General features: G+C 50.9%; 1 protein-coding gene across 2 annotated transcripts in view; it reads right to left on the reverse strand.

The window, feature by feature from the left end:
• Positions 1-12,853, reverse strand: part of LOC146185864 (beta-1,3-galactosyltransferase 1-like) — a 124,797-nt gene that overhangs the window by 99,101 nt on the left and 12,843 nt on the right. Inside the window, exon 1 of one of the 2 annotated variants that reach the window (XM_084606789.1) lies at positions 1,378-1,514. The exons of the other annotated variant lie outside the window; for it this stretch is intronic. Coding sequence (XP_084462915.1) covers positions 1,378-1,386 — 9 coding nt within the window. The 5' untranslated portion in view covers positions 1,387-1,514. Of the gene's footprint in view, positions 1-1,377; positions 1,515-12,853 lie in introns of those variants that run through there. 2 annotated transcript variants of the gene reach the window in all.

Here is a 12,853-nt window from a genome sequence, read left to right on the forward strand (position 1 = left end):
CTTGCTTGCATCTCCAAAAGTGTGCTAGCTCTAAACACAAAAAAAGGGGCTGGTTTTGTGGTCAAGTACTCGGTGAGCTCGCCTGGCTCATCGAGCGCCTTTCAAGTGAACTTTTCGCAACAAGAGAAACAAGCGGAAACTATTGCACCGCCGATGCTTTCAGCTATAGTCGAGGCCGGAGTAAGCCACAACAAAGACGTTTGATAGGCGACAGCGTGGCGCGAACCTTGAAATGGAACACGCGCCAGTGCTACCAAAGCGGAGATGCAAAACTAGAAACTAAATAGCCCACACGCCCCTCTGCTCGGTCATTGACGGCTACCAAAGATCCTTTGGCGGCGAGGAGACGGAGAGGAAAGGCAGGTCGACGCCGAGAAAGACCTGGCAAGCTCTCGCGTGGCGAAGACGCGGGAAAATGCTGTGACGCTTATCGCACTGTACAGCCGTATTCGTGCTTCCGTAAAAATTGCACGTGTTCATGATTGCGGTGTCCGGCCCGGCCGCCCGAGACAAATGTACCTTGGCCAGGGCCCTGCCCGCGAGCCCGGGGGAGAGGGCTTCCGAGATGCCCGAGCCCATGCAGAGGTATGGACACTTGAACCGCGCCGCGAGGAAAAGGAGGAAGGTGGGAGTGAAAGTGGAAAGAGAGAAAGGGGCACTGTAGTGGAGGGCTCCGGAGTAATTTTGACCGCCTGGGGGTCTTTATCGTGCACTGGCATCGCAAAGCACAAGCCCACCTCTTCGTTTCGCCACGACCGAAACGCAGCCGCCAGCGGTCGGGATCGAACCTGGGTGCTCCAGCACAGTAGTCACCTCGGAAGGAAAATTGCAAAAGAGGTGGGTTATCCTGTTAAGTCAACGACTTAATCGGTACTGCTTTCATACAAAACACAAACAAACAACGGTATTGTCTTTGAACGGACAAATAAATAGTGATCAACAGAAGGAGAAACAGTTTCGCCAGCGAGTATAAACATGTGCACTGCCGACAACTGCAACGAGCAGCAAGCAGCGGTACAGTACAACGCTACCGAAGGACTAAAGAGCCTCTGCAGATATCCGATAGAAATCAGTACACGACACCTCCGTATTCAGGCGCTCGAAGAGCATCCCCTTTCACGGCATGGGTGAGAAGTGTGCCAAGCGTGGCTTCGGAACATGAGGAAGAACAGCGTATTTTCTTACAAGTATGGCGCGCTCCCTCTACGCACACACACCGCATGCACAGACATTCAATGAGAAAAGATATTGCTCGGGGTGGTGATTTAGTTTACATAGCGTTTAAGGTTTCCCAAAGGATTACAGCGAGTAGAGAGAGAGAGAGAGAGAGAGAGAGAGAGAGAGAGAGAGAGAGAGAGAGAGAGAGAGAGAGGTCACCTCAAGCATGCGACGAAACGCTTCGACGGCTGGCCGCTACAGACTCCTTCACAACGGAGTCGCTTCAGGCAAACTCCTTAAACTCCAGGTAGCCCTCGCTCTCTTCAATCGACATGCAAGCGAGCGACCGCGCCCCGACTGCACGGTAGGTGGGGAGGCCCCCTGTCAAGCCGGAAAAGGAAAATCCAGGGACGAAGAATGCAAGCAGAAAGTAGCAGTGGAAGGAGTGGTGCGCCTCACGCAGGAAAGGGAAAAGGACACGAAGAACACGCGCGCTCCGGTCGCTTTCGGCCGCGTTCGGTTGCGGCCGCCACTGGCTGCACGCTCGGCTGTCTACGGGGTAGCAGCGGAAAAAAGAGACAGACGAACGGACAAACCTTGTCGAACACGCCCGACAACACCGCTCAAAGGGGCAATTATGCGGACACGCGCGCACGCACCAGTGTTTTTGTTTTTTTTTTTCTGCGCTCCCTTTGTGACAGCGTGCAAAAGGGTGCCGTCAGAGTGAAGACCTGTTCAGGGTGCCCTCCTGGGAGGCACTATATTACACATCGCATCATGGAGGTGGTTGCGAGAAGAACTTGGACGAAGAAATTGTAGCGAGAATACGAAGATCATACAATGCGCAAAAACCATAGCAAATGCTTGGTGCCAATGGGCGCAGACGGGAGCGGGCTTGGCAGGAAGTAATCATCGGTTACTTGTTCCGAAAATGCGAGATCATAACTAGAAGCCTAGCCGATATAGTTGTCATCCATCAATGCCAAAAAGAATGAGGCATTCAATGAAAGGTAATTCACACGCAAACTTGCATTGACACTGACTAACGCCAACTGATTTAAAGCCAAGCCGCGCGTAGATGCCCATTTTAAAGCGCTGTTCCCACGATACTTGCCGACTTCCGCCTGTTGCGCATTCATGAGCAGGTATATCCGCCAAGTAGGATCGTATATCGTCATCACCAGCCTGACTATGCCCACTGCAGAACAAACGGAACTCGGTCCTGTGCCAACTGCACCCACATGATTCCCGCATACTTCCTAATCTAATCCTCGCACTTAACTTCCTGCGGCCCCCTGCTACGCTTGTCTTCCCTTGCAATCCAGCCTGTCACCCTTAGAGACCACCAGTTGTCTTTCCTTCGAACTACATTACCTGCCGATGCCAATTTCTTCTTGATTTCGACTGGGACGACATTAACTCGTGTTTTTTCCCTGGCCCATACGGTACTCTTCCTGTGTGTTAGCGCTATGCCTGCCATTTTCCGTTCCCTACTTTTCTGCTTGGTCTTCAATTGAACTCTTTTCGTTTTCTCCACGTTTCGTCCCAATAGGTGAGTACAGGTAAGACAGAGTTGTTATATGCATTCCTTGTTAAGGATATTTGTAACCTGCCATTCACGGCCTCACAGCACTCGTCGAATGTCTTATCTGATTCTCCTGGTTATTTCACTTTCGGGATCCGGACCTGCGGCTATTGCCTATCCTGCATAAGAAGGGACACCAAGAAAGCATAGGCGACCGTTTTACCATTATTATTTTTTTATCAATGCGAAAAAATAGTTTAATCTTGGAGACAGTTGACTTGAAAGCAGAGGGAAAAAACAACACGCCACCGGATGGATACTGACCTCCGAATTTCGCGTCCAGTACTCAACCACTCTGCTACTGTGACGGTTGTTCGATCTTCTGTTTTCTTGGGTATTATGATACGTGTAACCCATGAAGTTGTTCACCAGTGCCACTCTCGCCCACAGCGACTGATTTTAAACGTCTTGTGCTGCCACAAATGTCGCATTTTTATTTATTTTTTTTTCTAAATACCATTAGGTCAAATACTGCTTGAGCTGCATGATAAAAGTCGAACGCATACAAAATTACCTGAACTAAAAAAGAACTGAAGCTGAACATGAACAGATTAGAACAAGCAAAGAAGAAAAAGCGAACACACAAAAACATCGCCAGTATTCCTTCCGAAGTCACTGATCCAATAAAAAAAATTGGGATGAACTTTAAAAAACTTTACAGAAAAATTAACACAACTGACAGTTCACATGTACTGACTAGAACAAACTAAAAAAGAGAACACACGCAAAAAGGCGCAGCTTTTTTTTTTTTTTTTTTGCCACTAAGGCTTACCAGAGAAAACGTATGTAAGCTTTGAATTACCTAGATTTTCCAAAAATTAAAAGTAAATAGGGCGAGGGGGGGGGGGGGGGGGGAATTCGCTGACAATAAATCAATACGATATAAAGCTTTAAAAATTCTGATTTGGAGGAAAACACAGCAAATTTTGAATTGGGCATTAAAATTCACGCGAGAAAACAAAAAGGCACAAATCAGGGTAAGCATAGAAAAACGCAAAATGATCATGCAGTAATGTGGCCTGTACATTTGGGCACGTGTTTGACGTGAGAGAAAAGACAAACCTGAAACAATACAAGATACCCCGCTAGAATACGAAAATCATATTTTAACTTATAAATATAAAACTACAAGAACGAACCAGGAAGAGGAAAACACAAGCACGCAAACAGACCTCATTCCCAATGAATTATTTAAAAAAAAGAAAAAACTTTAATTGAACTGCACCGAATGTTTCACCGGAAAAAAAAAAAATCACAACTGAATGATATACGAGCCGAAACAGAAGCACTCACGATCAAAACGGAGGCACGGAAAAGGGCCTTTGTTCACAGGTACTACACCTAATCGCTGCTGCTGTCAGTTTCAGCGCTGCTAAAGAAACTAGAATTAGGGCGAGTTAACACCATTTTCTGTACTCTATGTTCCTTGAACGTATGCCTGCTCTTGGTGTGGACATGGCCGAACTTTAACCAGTTCCTCACAAGCGCGGCAGCGAGGCCGCAACACATATGGCAGCAACCTTCTAGAACCATGAAAAGTGTCCTGCTTTTATAACCTGGAAACAGTGAAAGAGGAAAAGGCCGCGATTTCAAACTTTCAATGCCGCTATACATCACGATTATTAATAAATAAATGATATTTTGAAAATGTTTACAGTATACCCTTCTCCAGCCTTCAAATTTTCCAGAAATTTTACATCCATATCTAAGGCGCAACCAAGAATAGAGAAAAACGTGTCGAAAAAAAAATAATAATACGCACGCGATTTCGCATCAAAATTGTGACGCAACCGTTTTCCGTGCAGCGTCCACGATGACGTCATATTCCAGATTTGCTAGTCGAATCGAGGCTACAGTTAGCGATAGGGATTTGAACCAACGACATATCTTCTTCCAAATTTATGCCATTAATTATAAGTGCAGACGTGCACCGAGAAGTGACAGATACTGCACCTTCATTTCCCTTAAAACCAAGCCAACTGAAGACGCTTAACTCTTTTCCAAACTCGGCGCCAGTCTCTCAAAGCTGAATCGCTAAGAAAACCACCTCCACTAAGGCGTCTCTTATAGCCTGAGTCGCTTTGGGACGTTAAACCCCACAAACCAAACCGAACCAATACCAAACCACATCAAACTGTTTTCGCACGTATTAATAGGTGTGAGGGGAGTTAAACCCCTGGTAATTTTGAGCCAAACCTGAAGTTTTGCCGCGCGACCGCAGCGCGCGCTCCTTACCTGGCATTGAAATTCGACGGCGCTGATGTGACACGACGGCGTCACGGCGCGCACTTCCTTTGCGTATACTGCTCGCGCCCGCTACAATTGTATCTGGTGCGCGGCGGCTGCGAGCAGAAGCCCGAGAGACTTTACCCGAGAGCAGCACTGCGCGCCGACTGTGTTTATCTGCGAGCAGTTTTGTATTGTCTAAAGCTGTGTTGCGGCTGCCTAACTAAAAATGGAGATGTGTCTTGTTTGCTTCTCTTGCCTCTTGCTTTCCTTACACACATAACACATGGGCCTACTGCGACCCTCCGAGCGGGGCCCAGGGTCTCAGGGAGATACCCCTCAGAGACATCGCAAGGTGCGTACGCTACTGTTCTTGTTTGCCGGCCTTTTTCCGCGCAGACCAGTGTGTACTCGAGTTCGTCCGCTCCGGATCGTACCTGAAAGCGCAGCTCGACCCTGTCGATCGTGATCCAACAATCCGCGACAGGCGTACCTCGCGGTGGTTGCCCACTCTCTCTCAAATGAAACCTTTGGTCACTGCGAGAGAGAGAGATCACAGCACGCCCTTGCGTGCTTGCGGCGCGCACTCCGTGTCACTTCGTGCGCGCAGGGGAGCCTTGCTCCTAGCGCTCCCGGGATACGGTGACTGAGATGTGTGTGTATGTGCGTTTGTATATATGTGTATGTGTGCGTGTGTGTGTGCGTGCCGCTGGAGGATGGCGTTTCAATAAAAGTCTCCTTTGTGAACTTGGAGGCTTGTGTCCTTGCAGCGAAGTGCTCTCCTCCCTGTGGAGGTTGAGTGCGCGCTGCGGTGTTTCAGTGTGCGCGTGGTGACGGCTGATCGGGGCTTCGGCTCGCGCGATGCTCGAACCCGCGGTGGTTGGTGGCCTATGCCCACGTAGAAACCACAGTGTTATGTGTGTGAAATTTGTTGCGCATGTGACGGGAATCGTAAAACGCAGGTGGAAAATCACAGCAGTAGGGACAAGCTCTACAGACGACTGGCAAGTGACAGGAATCTTAACATCATCTGCGGTAACAAGACCGAGCATGATGGCGGACCTTCAATCTACCATACGCAATTACACTGCCCGTGCGAACCGGCACGCCATACAATCGAGAAGGCGGGGTGGGGAAGCCATTCTATATACAAAGTTCTGCTGTGCACAGGTAGAAGTGCGGCTATGCAGATTACAACCCTTGTACTTGGTAGACCCGGGCGCGACCACTCAAAAGTGCTGCATCATCAAAGCGTATACGAATGGTGCCATGGTTGTAGCATAGCAGTGGCGTGCAAACGTAGACCCATACAGGGTTAACGGACGCGCGTATGCTGAGCACGCCCAGTGGCAGGGTAGCGAAAGCAGGGACCACTGCATGTGCAGAGAAAGTGTACAGCAAATAGTCTCCGCCTTTCTAGAAGCGCCTTATAATGTTTAGGAGAAGCAAGGCTCCGATGACGCATCGGCTCTAAGCACTCGGACATAGGGCGGTAGTTGCCGAAGCGGAGGCGGCGAAGCTGAGATTATGAACTAAAAAAGATTTATTTTGATGGTGAAGTAGTGTAACTGAGCACTTAGGCCCTCTTTTTAAAGCGGTCCCCTGTGTCCATGTGGGGAAGTTGCTTATATTGTTACGTGGTGACAAGCGAAGAGGACAGCACAACATGGCGATAGGATGAAGGATGATTTAATGGTTGGCCTAGCGCGAGGGCTCCTCTCGCACCACTGCCTATCTTCTTCTTAACACTTCCCGGAGCCACCGAGCGATCGTTCCGATCGATTCGCTTGAAGTTGATGGTGACGTGACGGTGAGGATGTTCAAGGAAAGACAGGAGTGAATGACTTGCTTGCCACCACAATGTCTGGTGCGTGGGTGATCCGCCTCTCCTGGAGCTGTTCAACCATCCGTCACCAGAGCCCATGGGGCCGATGGCTCGAAGTCACGTCGGGCGGCTTGCGCGGGGGTTGCGTGTTCGTGTCCATCGGTTCCTTCGGGTCCTTCCTCTCTGTTCTGATCGGTCTGTCTGTTCTCTTTGTCTTCAGGTCCGGGCTGGGGGCTGAGCGGTGGTGGTGGTCGGGTCTGGGCTGGAAGGGCTAGGGCGAAGCTACTCGGCGATGTCCCTGGGCCCCCGGTCGATGGTCCCGGCTTACAGATGGCGTCGATGCTCCAAGGCAAGGATGGGGATGACGTACGCCGCACCTCCAACCAAAAATGTTACGTGGTGACAAGTGAAGAGGACAGCACAACGTGGCAATATGAAAGATTATTTATTGGTTGGCCTAGCGCGAGGGCTCCTCTCGCGCCACTGCCTATCTTCTTCTTCGTAACAATATACTGCCCATTAACTTCGGTTTATTCACGTGCACAGCCTTCAAAAACGCCCACCAAACACGTCCCTGACGCACATTCTCTTCTCCCGGCAAGATATTCAACAGTGATGCCGGGCTCGTAGGCAAGTCTGGTCTTCGTTCGAGGTCGAACACCGCAGACCGCCCGCGGCTTAATCTTCGCGCAGAATTTGCGAGGTGACGATGAGGTGCGCACTCAAAGGCACGAACACGCTGGCGTCGCTGCTCACGGCTTAGCAAAGCTGCACCCAACTCGTCGGCCAGTTAGCTATAGCGCATCGCTACCACCGCGAAGAAAATGGGGACGCTGCCGTCCAGTCCTGGGTAGTTTCTGCGGCGAAATTCACGGACGGTCGAATTCGTAGTGCTGGCCTTCAGAGGAAGATTATGCTCAACAGAAGAAGATTATACTTACGCCGTATGACACCGCAGCTTCCTAGGCGGTTCGCACGGCACAAACTCATAGGTGGTCCCATAAAAAAATTTTAGGCCTGGGGATGTCCATCTCAGCTCTATTGTCCTGATGTCCACTAAAAGTCAAAACGCAACTCTTCAGTTTCAACCACCCCCATGTTCATTCATATGCAGCGACGTCACAAACTGCGCTTTCGCATTTCGTCCAAATAAAAACGCGGCGAGATTGGTTGACTGACTGAAAAACTTTATTGAGCAGAGATAAGGGAGGGTAATGTGTAGGTGGGGTCCCTAGTCCGGAACTCCAGCGGCTGCCGCTGCTATCCGCGCGTGTGTCACGAGGGCCCGTTGGGCCTCTAGTCCAGAGCTGGATAGGGTAGCCTGCACCCCTTAATTGTTGGCACTCGATCAGCGACGTTCGGGTGAGCAGCCTAGCGCGAAGCGAACGAAGAACTGCCGAAACAAAAACGCAAAAAGTAACTTTTGGTTTGGGTGCCAGAGTTCCCGGGTTAGATCCCGACCGCCGGCGGCTGCGTTTCGATGCAGGCGAAACGAAGAGGCGTCCGTGACCTATATCGGAGCTTTCTTTAACAACCGCACGGCTGAGGTCCACTTCGGCCCACATACATCACCTCCTTACTCCCTTAAAGCGGTCGGTACTCCCCAGCGCTCCATCCTCTCCCCTTTCCTGTTCAACGCGACAATGATCTCACTCGCCCGCAAACTCACCACAATACCACACCTCCGGCACACCCTCTATGCCGACGACATAACGTTGTGGACCACCCACGGCAGTGATGGCGACAAGAAGGCACACTACAAAGCGCCGCCACATTAACACAAGAACACGCCCGAAGCATCGGACTCTCATGCTCCCCAGAGAAGTCCGAGCTCCTCATCCTCCGCCCCACCACCCGTAATCCTCCCAACGCCCCCATAACCGTTGCTTTGAATGATCGCCCCATTACGTAGGTGGACATTCTCGGGGTACTGGGGCTTCATATCCAAAGCAACGGTAGAAACAGCCTCACAATAAAGAAACTCAAGCGGGTGACAGGTGCGATCTCACACCTCATCCGCAGAGTTTCGAGCCACCACAGGGGCATGAGGGAGCACGATCTATGTCGTCTCATTCAGCCTTTATCTTCAGCCGATTCATATACACGTTCCCTTACCTCAGACTTAGAGGTGACGAGATCTCCATTTTGGACGCGATGCTTCGTACCGCGTTCCAAACCGCCCTCCACCTACCCCTCAACATTTCAACAGAGAAATTACTTCAGCTGGGTCTCCACAATACTGTTGGGGAGCTTGTGGAGGCCCACAGACAGACCCAGTATATCCGATTGACACAGACTGGCACCGGACGTCACATCTTCAGAACTCTCGATGTTCACATCCCAGCTAACGACCCCACACTCCTCTTCATACCACGCCCTATCCACTCCAACCTTCTTGTCAAACCCCTTCCCCGAAACTCCCATCCACAACACCACGAGCCCCGCCGCCGAGCACGGGCAAAGGCGCTCCACAAATATTACGACTCTGAGACGGATGCCGTATGGGTGGACGCCGCATTCTCGGGCGATGAGGCGGTGGCAGCTGCCTCACCGCCCATTCAGTCCATTGCAACTCTCCCCTTCCCCTCTGTTACCTCCTCAGAAGTGGCCGAGAAGGCAGCGATCGCCCTTGCAATTGCCCACGCGGAAGCTAGATATATACTAACAGACTCAAAAACTGCACTACTAAATTTCGCACGTCGGCGAGTTCATGTTTCTGCTTTTTGCATACTGACCTCGCCCATTGCCAACCCGCCCCGCCACGTGGAGCTTATCTGGGTGCCTGCGCTCTCGGGGAACCCTGGCAACGAGGCCGCCAACTGCTTAGCCCCAGGTCTAATACGCCGGGCACAGGCGGTCCCCACGTCGGAGTTCTCCCGGGAGCGCATGCACACGTTTAAAGAGATGACTCAGGCCTACCGGGTTGAGACAGATCTACCCCCCACCTCACTCCTCCCTCAGCAATCACCATCAAACACTATGGCGCCGCCTCCAGACGCGAACCCTGCCATCCCCTTCATTAGGTCCCGTTACCACCCAACTCTCACCGACCCCTCCTGCACCCTTTGCAACCCCCCCACTGCAACCCTCGCCACATTCAACTCCAATGCCTGGCGGATCCTCCCCCGCGGGGTCTGGAGCACTTCACCACCTTGGAGGAATGGGAGACCCTGCTACGCTCTGAGGACCCGGTCCGGCAAAAGACCGTTACAGATCAAGCTGCCGACGTCATGAACCATAGGAACATGAACGTTTCAGTGTAGTGGGGCCGTACGGGGGCCCAGGGGCCTGCGCGCCCCGAATTTTTCTGTTAAAATAAATATTTTTACTACTACTACTCCGTGTGCTGTGCAAGTCAGTTATTGTGGCTGTAGGAAGAAGGAAAAGAAATGCACGGGCCTGCTACTGGCTCTGTAGCTGAGCCACCTCCGCTGCCTCGTGCGGACAGAGGAGAGGGTGAAGGGTGGCAGGTCCTGGCCCTACGGGGCTGGGACTAGCTGGGACGGTAGGTCAATGCCGCTTGCGGCGGGGGCTATCCAGCCGCCAATTCTTATCTGTTGTAGGCCGTCATTGCACCCGCCACTGCTTCCCTCTTCTTTTTCCTTTCTTCTCTATTTTCTCTTCTGTCCGCCCGAGGCAGCGGAGGTGGCTCAGCTACAGGGCCAGTAGCAGGAAGATGCATTTTCTTTTCCTTCTTCCTACAGCCACAACAACAACAACAGAAGAGAAAATAGAGAAGAAAAAGAAGAGGGAGAGAAAGATGCGCGCCGCAACAACAGCCGTCGCCCACCACCTAAGCGGTGACAGGTGCAATGACGGCCTACAACAGATAAAAATTCGGTGGCTGACTAGCCCCCGCCGCAAGCGGCGTTGACCTACCGTCCCAGCTCCATAGGACCAGGAACTGCCACCCCCCTTTGATGTCAGTGCAGGTTAAAAGATCACCAGGTGGTCGAAATACTCCACAGCTCTCCACCCACGGCTCCTCTTTCTCCCTTTCACTGTCACTTACACCTTCCTCCCTTCCTCTACGGCGGGGTTCAGGTGTCCAGAGAACAAGTGTGACCGATACTGCGAATTTCCTTTCCTGTGAACCATTTTCTTTTTCTTTTCTTTTGGTTTGGCTTTGGAGTTTAAGAGCTTCGGAAATTTCGACCACCTGGGTGGGGTTCTTTAACGTGCACTGACACTGCACAAGCACACGGGCGCTTAGCTTTTTGTCTCCACCAAAAAGCAGCAACCGAGACTGGGATTCGATGCCGCATCCTTGGACACAGTAGTCGAGCGCCTTAACCACGGCGCCACCCCGCCAGGGTGCAAAAAGTAACTGAAAGATGCGACCAGCACATGTACATGGCAGGAGCAAGCAAGTTGAGCCGAGCAAGTATAGCATGAAGGCATGAAATTGTTCGTTCCAAGGTAGCCTTTTCATTTTAACTTCGTATACCACGCGATTACTAACGAAAAAAAAAAAAATCTAGAGGTTGTTATATGTCTCAGCGGAAGCCTATCCTTCCTCTCCTATCATTTGCTTTTCATCGCAGTCAAGGCAGAAAACTGGGCTAGTTGGAGTGGCATCATTAATAAAAAGACTAGCGCATATAAAACAGATATAGACATAGAAGACAGGACGAACACTAAACATCAACTGAGGATTTACTCACAAAAAAAGGACATAAAAGCACTTTGGTGGCGCATGCGCACACTAGTAAAACCAAGAACAAAAAAAAAACTAATAAAAATGTGGCAAACTGTTCTTTATTTACACTTTATTTTTCGGACAAGGTGATTGAGGGCGCAGTGACACACTTATTATCGCCTTCCCTGCTAATGTGATATGTTTCACATTAGCCATTCTTTTTCCATTAACCATTCTTTTTCTTATGACCCATTTCGTTCGAAACTAATTCTGTGGACAAAGTCGCGATGACACGGACCTGCCGACATATCCAATTAGTATTTACGCATTAAAAAAAATTTGTAATGTTATTTGGCGGCAGGCCGATGAAAACAGGAGAACAGAACAGATATGATGTTCGATGACAGTGAGATGACGTTTAATGAAATGATAGTGGGCCTAGCGCGAGCGCTCCTGCCCACGCCACTGCCCGCTACTCCTTTGCTCGTCCGTGACATGACCCGGGGCTGCCGAGCGATCGTCCCGATTGTGGACGAGGAAGTTTAGCGATGTTGATGATTTCATGGTATAATGATGGGCGTGTCTGGATGCTTGAACAAGAAGCGGAAGAAGGAAGAATGGAACGTCTTGCCGGCACGATGATTTCCGATGAACCTTGGTTCAGGACACTCTCGGGCCACACGTTGCCACGATTCGATGGCGGAGGCCAAGGCACGCACCGAATGGCATAGGCAGGGGAGGATGTCTTCAAGTGTAGCGGTGTCTTAGGTTGTGGGGTCTTCGGTCGGCACATGTGGTCCGTGGGGTCACATCTGGTCGTTTGTATCTCTCCTTGTTGTGGCTATGTGTGGCGTCTCGGGTCAGTCTCTCCGTCGTGTCTTGTGGGCAGGGCGGGGGGACGGGGCAAGGTCTTGTTCGGTCTGGCAGGCTGGGGAACAGACATGCGATGCCTCCTAACCTTCTGCCAACGGCGCAAGAAGCTCCGGACCAGGATGAGGGGGTGATGATGAAGTACCTCGCACCTCCAACCAAATGTTACGTGGCGTTAAGCCGATTAAAACAGGAGAACAGAGGACAGAGAGATGATGTTCGACGACAGTGAGATGATGTTTAATGATGATGATGAAAACGTTTATTGAAAGCCACATTTGCTTAGATTAAGGGAAAGAAGGGAAGGCGGGCCTAGCGCGAGCGCTCCTGCCCGCGCCACTGCCTGCTTCTTTTTTGCTCGTCCGTAACAGTATGAAGTGAAAAATACCCATTATCGAAACCATGATCGCGCGCACCGAAAGGGTTTCTTTCACAACGGTGTCAAAGCACGAGCGGGATTGATTGATTGAAAACTTTATTGAGTGCATGGGAATTTTAGGAGTTGTGGGTGGCCCGCCTATTCCGGCAGCCCAGTGGCCTGCGCCGCAGC

This window comes from Amblyomma maculatum, chromosome 6 (genome assembly GCF_055883805.1).
Source record: "Amblyomma maculatum isolate TAMU_Amacu chromosome 6, ASM5588380v1, whole genome shotgun sequence".
In the NCBI taxonomy this organism is placed as follows: Eukaryota; Metazoa; Arthropoda; class Arachnida; order Ixodida; family Ixodidae; genus Amblyomma; species Amblyomma maculatum.